We start from the raw sequence: 8,975 nt of genomic DNA on the forward strand, positions 1-8,975 counted from the left end.
TTAAATAGAACTATCTTATAGATTTATTAATGAAAAATACTTTACAAAAACAGTATGTTTGGCCTAAAATAGTTCAGCTGATTCTGAGGGTTCACAACAACAACTGAGCAAGTGGTAATAATGGCTGTGCTGAGGACAGAAGGCTGTGTTAGTGTGCCTGACTCCATCTGTTCAAAAGGGTGGATGTTATGTTGGCAGCTCCGCATTCTAGGCCTAAGGTTTGGAGGGCACAAGGAATGCTGACAGGCCATAATACCTGGGCAGGGGGCTGCCCTGATGATGTAATCAGAACCATGACCACAGGGCTACATGTCCCCCCAAGGATGGGAGATAGGGAAGACAAAGGGTCAGGTAATAGGGATAGGTGGATAAAACAAAGAGTAGAAGTTGGGAATATAGTAGGGAACAGAGGACAAGGGCTCAGGTGGAGGTGGGGACATAAAGCATCCAGGAATAAAATGTGACCTTAAGATCCTAAGGAATGGGTAGTATCCAGAGTAATACCATGGATTCATCTTTAAAGTGGCTCAGATAAAACCCTTAAACAGCAGCTGCTTCCTTTTGCTAGGGGGAATGGAAGTTGGAATTTCAAATATCCCCTCCCAAAGAATCAGGTCTTTTTAGAGGTTCCTGACACCCTTAGGAGAACCCACCAATTCTATGTTGAGATAAGAATAGCACAACCATGGCAGTAATGCAGGGTACCAACGCTGCCACAGTACAGTTTTTTTGTTTTGTTTTGTTTTCCGAGACGGAGTCTCACTCTGTTGCCAAGCTGGAGTGCAGTGGTGCGATCTCAGCTCACTGCAACCTCTGCCTCCCGGGTTTAAGCAATTCTCCTGCCTCAGCCTCCCAAGTAGTTGGGACTACAGGCATGCACCATCACGCCTGACTAATTTTTTGTATTTTGGTAGAGACGGGGTTTCACCATGTTGGCCAGGATGGTCTCAATCTCCTGACCTTGTGATCCACCCGCCTCAGCCTCCCAAAGTGCTGGGATTACAGGCGTGAGCCACCGCGCCTGGCCCACAGTACAGTTTTACATAGAAAGGTGTAGCTCCAGGAAAGGAAAGGAGTAACCTTTACCATTGACTGTGCTGCAGGACTCTAGCCCTGATCTGCTCTCTTCTGGAGGCATCTGATAGAACAAACAGAAACCCTTCTCCCACTGTCCTCCTGTGTCCAGAGCGGGAGGCATAACTGCTTTGCCTCCAGTCGTCATCTGGGGGCATATCTACTCTTCGAGGACCAGGGGTTCGGGACCCTGGAACAGGATCTGAATTCCAATCTGACCTCCGGGGTACATGAAGACTGCTAGATGGTGGGTACACAGGATGAACAATGGGAGGGTGGGAGGGTGAATGGGAAAGATCACCCCAGGACTGAGCGTGAGGAACCTGAAGGCCCTTGCTTCTTTCTGGTAGTGTGGCAGTGTAGGTTAGCTGAGGATTGCACCCTGGAGTAGTCAGGAATCTGGTCCCAATATGCTGGCTGGTCTCTGACCAGGGTGCCCAGGAGGTGTCTGTTCTGGAACGATGGGGGAGGCTCTGGTAATTCAAAGTCCTTCCTGTGTACTTGGCCCCTTGGGAAGTTTCACCCCTGTCACACATAGCCAGAAACTGCTGGACACTCCTCGAAGTTCCTGGGGAAAGAAAAGAAACCCAAAGACTGAGCATCTTCAGAATACCATTCTTCCCAGAGAGCCGTGCCTAGCTGTTTAGCCCAATTCCCTACCAAGAGCATACACACAAGGGAAAGAAGGAACCAAGCTGTGCTTTTGATTCCATTTTTTAAAATTCCTAATATACATCAAAATCAAATATCATACTTCCAACCTGGGCAAATGAAACAGTCTCATGGATGTTGCCATACCTCTACCTCCCTCCACTATAATCTCTTATCCACTATACACACGCATACAAAAGGAGGGCTCCCTAATATATAGCAATATATAGCAAACGTATATTCCGTTTGTGATGGCTATACTTCTAGAACCACCATACCAAAACCTCACTCAGCTTTTCTTTTTTAAAAAAATAGAGATGGGATCTCACTGTGTTGCCCAGGCTGGTCTCGAACTCCTGGGCTTAAGCAATCCTCCCATCTTGGCCTCCAAAGTGCTGGGATTACAGGTGTGAGACACTGTGCCTGACTTTTTTTTGTTTTTTCCAACTTTTCTTAAAATGTTATCTTCACTTCAGTTAAGCTGCCTTCGTTTGATCTCTGAGATCTAATGTGGAATGCCTTTTCTTATACATTTATTCAACTTTGGCACTGTTAATATCTTGAGCTGATAATTCTTTGTTGGGGTTGGGAAGAGACTGCCCTGTGCATTGTGTGACATTTAGCAGCATCCCTGGCCTCTACCCACTAGATACCGGTAGTACATCCCCTTTATCTGCTGAGAACCACTGCCTCAAGCTTGGACATCCAGCGCATGAGGGGAAAAAAGAGAACATCTCACTTGGAAGGTCAAAGAAAGCCAAAATGATGTTGCCCACCTTCCCCACAATTGTCTGGGTCTGTACACACGGTGTGGGTACTCCATGTATAGGGTCTTTCCAATTCTCCCACTCATTCCTTGTCTTCCTAGACCATCCCTCAGCTGAGACTCAGAGGACAGAAGGAGAGAAAACTAGCTGATAGAGATGACCATTTCTGTTCTGGGGGTGTCCCAAAGACTGGGTATTAACTCCCCTTTGTCAGTTAAAAGCTTATTCTATCATGACTGAAGCAGTTCATTCGCATAAGTAGACAGACTCTAGGGGTGCTGGTCTAGACCCTTGGTCTAAGAATCATGGTGCCCAACAAATGATTTAATATTTATCTGGATCAATGCACGACTTTGAAGCAGTAATTCATACCCTCACACCACTCTACCTTGGGATACCCCCCTCCCCATAGGTATACTGATTTGACCCTATGAGGCCCCTGAAAAGGTATCAAATTCTGGCATATAATATTAGATTTGGGGGAGTTACCTGGGAGTCTATGGGGCTCCCCTGCCACGCTGGGCATCAGGACATCTGGGGACAGGAACTGTGGTTGGGGAGGGTAGAGTTGGGGACCGAGGAGAAACACAGAAGGGTCATGGATGACAGGGAGGGAAGAGGAGCTGGAACAACGGTGCCCGGTTTCCAAAGGCTTCCTCACGTTTGATGAATCCTTATAATGAGACAAGACAAAAAAACATAGAGATGAGGATTAACACAAAGCAGGATGTAGTTGGGTAAACACAGTGAGGCAAGCAAAGGGAAATGGAGGGAACCAGAGCACAAACATGCCTACATGCCTTGTTCTGCAGTAGGACCCAATTTATTCAGTCACTCTCCCTGCCAGCCCTCTAAGAAACTGCAAACTTCAGATCCTTATCCCTTAACCAGTCCTCCTCATATCCCTCACCTTCCCAACCCTACCATTCAGGTCTTTAGCAAACTCCTTAATGCTAACAGTAGAATTAGAGAGATTGAGATAGAAATTTAAAAATAAAAACAAAATATGAGAAATTCAGAAAGCCTGAGAGAATGAGAAAAAAAAAAAAATCCTTATTCTAAGTACTGGGAATAAAACTATATATGTTTAAATGTAGAATCAAGAACTCTACCCCATCTTCTCTCCTGTCACTGCTATACATTCCACAGCTTCCTCTTTTGCCTGTCAAGTTTGTATTTACTGATGCTTATGTCCTGCTCTATTCCCTATTAATTATCTACTTTTATGATAAATACCCAGAAATATTCCCCTTTAATATCTGAAACAGTAGCATATCCAAAATTGAACCAAAATCCTTCCAAACTCCTCCTCCTGGTACCTCATTTTCCTAAATCACCCATATTCAAACATTGGCAATGACCTTGATTTCCTACTTCGCATCCACAGTTCCATTACTTGCCAAGGACTATCATTTCTACCTATGGGTTTTATATTTAAATTCACCTGGACTACTGCAACAGCCTTCAATCTGCTCTTCCTATCTCCTATCCACTCCTTACCATGGTCTACAAGGTCCTATGTGATATGGCCCTACTGCTCCTCACTTTATTTCCTATCATTCCTGGAGCTTTTACACTCTAATTTTAATGTTCCTCAAACACACCAAGCTCATTGCTACCTCAGAGTCTTTATACTTACTGTTTCTGTTACCAAGAATATTCTTCTGATGGCTCACACCTTCATATCACTGAGGTCTCTAATCAAAAGTTACTTCCTTAGAGCTGATTTCCCTCACTACCCTACTATCAGGAATAGCCCTCAAAAAAAACACTATTACCTCTTTACTCCTTATTCTCTTGCCTTATTTTATTATTCTTTATCATACTTATCATTGTCTGGCATTATATCATTTATTTGTTTATTGTCTTTCTCCCCTATTTCTTTTTACTTCAGTATCCCTAGCACCTTGAACAGTGCCTAGAACAATGTGGGCACTTAGTAATAATACGTTAAATAAAATAATCTATATGCCAGTATGTCTAATTTCCTTTACGAGACTGCAAGCTACTCAAGGGCAGAATTTGTGTTGTTTCATCAGTGTATGCTCACAGCACCTACCACAACATGGCACAAAATAAGCATTTATCATACCGCCTAAGGACCAGGTGCCACTCCTCTCAGCATGTGACATAGCTAATTACTCCTTTCTTCTTGAAACATTCTCCCCTTGTTGCCTATGGTACCACACATCCCTGGTTTCCCTTCAGTCTCTCTAGTCTTTTTTTCTCAGTCTCCTTTTAGGGTTCTTCAAAAGAAGAACCACCTTAAATCTAATGCTCTTTAGGGATATGTCCTGGCTCCTCTTCTCTTTCTGCAAGTATTTTCCTCTTTTCAATGGGTATGATTCCCAAATTTCAGTTTCTAGCTTATATATCTCATTCCAAAAGCCTGCCAGATATCTCCACTCAAGCTTAATATATGCAAAACTGAATACATATCTTCCCTCAAATATATCATTATCTAACCATAAAACTTGAGTATCATCCTTTACCCCCTCTCCCAACATCCAGGCAGGCACCAACTCCCACCGATGTTTACTTCCTAACTGGGTCTCAAATACGTCGACTTATCTCTATCCTTCCAAACTACCTACTGTGACATACAGGGCTGTCTGCGGTCCATAATATTCTTTGTATCCTCTCGTCAACACTCTCCATCATCTCCCCTCACCAGACTTTCTAATCCTGCCATACTAAATAAGCTTATTTTAATTCAGTTAATATTTGCTCAGGTCCCTTTTACCTGCTATATTCTTTTTGCTTCCTCCAGGAAGCCTTCCATGATACCTCAAGCCTGATTTAAATGTCCCTTCTATTATGTTCCCATAGGATCAAATCCTTAATACATTATAATTGTTTATTTATCTGTCCTTCACTGTAGACTGTAAGCTCCATAAAAGCAGGGACTACATCTAATTCACCATTGTATCTCCAGCACCTAGCACAATACCTAGAACACACTCAATAAGCACTTATTTATTTGTTTATTTTTGTGTTAGGAATCTTGTGACAGAATCAGTAAGTATTTATTTAAAAGAATGAATCAATGAATGATACAGAAGTCAGAAGAAAGGAAGCCAATTCTCCTTGGAAAATAACAATTTGCCATTAAATGAATTGAAAGTACATGAGAACAAATGCTAGGCAGGAGAGTCCACCTTTTCCAAAAAAGAATGGCAGCCTGATCAGAATTGTTTAGGAATTTATGAACAATAAATTGAATGAATCTTATTATAAATTCAGCTGAGTTTTTCTGTTTGTTTTGTTTTGTTTTTGAGACAGAGTCTTGCTCTGTCGCCCAGGCTGGAGTGCAGTGGCTCAATCTCAGCTCACTGCAACGTCTGCCACCCAGATTCAAGCGATTCTCCTGCCTCAGCCTACTGAGTAGCTAGGAGTACAGGCGCCCCCTCCCACCATGTCCAGCTAATTTTTATATTTTCGCCATGTTGGCCAGGCTGGTCTCGAATTCCTGACCTCAGGTGATCCACCGTCCTCGGCCTCCCAAAGTGCTGGGATTATAGGCATGAGCCACCACGTCTGGCCTCGGCTGATTTTTAAAAATTAGAAAAATGAGTACCTCTTAGGAGGGAAACTGAATCTGAAGAGCTGGTAGAAGACAGACTTGGTTTTCACCATATATGCTTTTATACCTTTTTATTTTTGTACCATGTATTTAAAACCTGTTTTTACATTTTTCCTGAACTGACCTAGTGGACAACCTTCAGTGCACTGGTACTTTGTACCCTGACCTCTACTGTAATGAAAACTCAACTTGGGCAAGGAAGTGAAATTCTCCAAAGGTATGATTACCTACAGACCTAGCCACTGATATTATTTAAGTCTGTTGATCTCTAATGGCTTGGGCTTTCCTGCCCCTTCTGCCTACACATTACTGCATTAGTACCATATGAAAATTCGCAAGGCTTTTTTCTTTTTCTTGCTGATGCACATGCTTCACTTTAGATTGAAAACACACTGAATTCTATTCAATCACATACTGGGGGTGAGGGGAAAAAGCAAACCAATACCGCATCCCATTTCTTTCCTTCTTCCTTTGATTAGTGCAGTGGCTTCTGACCCAATCAGCAGCCTTTGCTTCTCAGATTCCTCTCAAGGCCATTATGACTCTTCTCACCCTAGGAAACCCTACAACACACACAGCCTTTCAGAACTGCTACAGGGAATGGACATTCCTCCGGGCTCCAACTGAATGTTTGTAAATAAAATAATGACTGCGTGTCCTTATTTTCGCTGAGTACACAGGGCTTTTCCTCACACTACAACCTTCACTTTCTCCCTGCTTCTTCACCTGCACTGTATTTTTGCTTAGCAAGGAGGAAGGTGCTCTGAATAGATGGACCCTGATTCTACTTACAAAACTGTGGGAAGAAACTGGAGCTTCCTCCCTCTCTGAGACAACGGTGCCACTGAGACTGCGTGAGATGCGACGTAAGTTCTCTGCACTGTACTGCTCATCCTCCCCACACTCCCTGCTGAGGCCTCGGCAAGGTGTAGCCTTCAAACACACAGACACATACAGGCAGACACATAATACCAGACTTATGGTTTTCCCACAGACACTATCCTCAGGGTATGGGAAAGAATAGGGGAAGACTCAGTAGTAATAGACACCTGAATTACATGTATTGGTAAGATAGTGGCCATGTAAAAATCTCCTCTAATTCAAAAGAAGCCCAATCATAGACCTTATTTTCTTCTGATAGCCCCATATCACCATGCCTCTGCCTTATCATCATCCCTACCAGACATATCTTTCCATAATTCCTTCCCCAACACACCACCCCAGGCCCAGCACCTTAGCACCTGAGGCTGCTACCTGAGAAGTACACACTGTTCTGGCTTCATGGAGACTCTGCTCCATTTCTGCTGTTGGAGTCTTCGAGAGACCAGGATCAGGGGCTGAGTGCAACCTCCTCCCCATGCCATCTGCAGAGCCTGAAGAGGAAAACATAAATACAAGTTGAGGCTGTTTCTTCTGCTAGGGCCTAACCTCTAAGCCTAGCAGCACAAACTCAGGAGTTGTTGTTTCACTAAATAATAAATATGCATTCCTGAATTCAACGGGGGGACATGCTCCTGAAATTTAGAAACAAGAGGGGCCAGACGTGGTGGCTCACGCCTGTAATTCCAGCACTTTGAGAGGCCGAGGCGGGTGGATCACAGGCCAGGAGATCGAGAACATCATGGTTAACACAGTGAAACCCCATCTCTACTAAAAATACAAAAACTTAGCCGGGCATGGTGGTGGGCACCTGTAGTCCCAGCTACTCGGGAGGCTGAGGCAGGAGAATGGCGTGAACCCAGGAGGTGGAGCTTGCAGTGAGCCAAGATCGTGCCACTGCACTCCAGGCTGGGCGACAGAGTGAGAGTCCGTCTCAAGAAAAAAAAAAAAGAAAGAAACAAGAATTTTAGAATATGGATAGTTTACTGAATGTCCCCATCTTGCTTCATTTCATTTTTGTAAACATAATCAGCTTCTGTCAGACTTGGGCTCAAGACTTACAGACAGAGGAAATTATCTAACACAGTGATTTTCTGAAGTATCTGCGGTGACAAAAGAAATTATCTCCAGTCTAGTTCAGAACTGAAATGATCAAAATAATCATCTATCAAACCTCCTCATTTTATATAACAGGAAAATGAGTTCCAGGGTCTGACAGTTTAGTAGTTTAACCAGGATTAAAACTCTCTTGATTTTCAGCACAGTACTCCAGCATCATCTCACCTGGTGACCTCTTGTACTCTGAGCAGGAGCACCTCAGGAATGTTTTACACATGTAATGCTCTTTTCCCCTTACCTTCTCTCAAATCATTTAAATTCTAAATAACCACTAAATGCTTACCTCTCTTCAAAACCTTTCTAGATTGTTCAGAGTTGCTCTAAACTGGATTGGTGACTCCCAAGGGGCTAACCCCAATCCAGCTAATTAAGTTTTCCATTCTGAAACTGTATATGCCCTTGACCTACATTTGATACATATGTCCATGGCCAATTCATGTCTTGATTTGATGATGTGATTCTAATATATCTATATCTGGCTGAAGCTGATATTATTCACGTAAGTACTGTAAGACCAGTTATTTTCAGTATTCCTGGGTACTTAAATGCAGTGCTTTCAATACCACCTCAGATTCATCTGGGAACTTTTAAAAATATAGCTTTCTGGATGTTACCACAGACCTGAATCAGAAAGTTTGTGGTTGGTGCCTGGGAATTTTCATTTTTGAAAGGTTCCTAAAAAGTCCAAGAAAATATCCTTGGCCGGGCATGGTGGTGTACACCTGTAATCCCAGCACTTTGGGAGGTTGAGGCGGGCGGATCGCGAGGTCAGGAGATCAAGACCATCCTAGCTAACATGGTGAAACCCCATCTCCACTAAAAATACAAAAAATTAGCTGAGCGTGGTGGTGGGCGCCTGTAGTCCCAGCTACTCGGGAGGCTGAGGCAGGAGAATGGTATGA

At 43.4% G+C, this 8,975-nt stretch overlaps 1 protein-coding gene across 2 annotated transcripts in view; it reads right to left on the minus strand.

The window, feature by feature from the left end:
• USP54 (ubiquitin specific peptidase 54) overlaps positions 1 to 8,975 on the minus strand; it is a 137,749-nt gene continuing 128,774 nt past the window's right edge. For both annotated transcript variants that reach the window (XM_011991138.1, XM_011991137.1), the window contains 4 exons: positions 7,330 to 7,448; positions 6,868 to 7,008; positions 2,982 to 3,165; positions 1 to 1,642 (listed from right to left, as the gene is read on the minus strand). In XM_011991138.1, the coding sequence (XP_011846528.1) occupies positions 1,083 to 1,642; positions 2,982 to 3,165; positions 6,868 to 7,008; positions 7,330 to 7,448 (1,004 nt within the window). In that variant the 3' untranslated portion in view covers positions 1 to 1,082. The remainder of the gene's footprint in view (positions 1,643 to 2,981; positions 3,166 to 6,867; positions 7,009 to 7,329; positions 7,449 to 8,975) is intronic.

Source organism: Mandrillus leucophaeus, unplaced genomic scaffold (genome assembly GCF_000951045.1).
Source record: "Mandrillus leucophaeus isolate KB7577 unplaced genomic scaffold, Mleu.le_1.0 Scaffold39, whole genome shotgun sequence".
In the NCBI taxonomy this organism is placed as follows: domain Eukaryota; kingdom Metazoa; phylum Chordata; class Mammalia; order Primates; family Cercopithecidae; genus Mandrillus; species Mandrillus leucophaeus.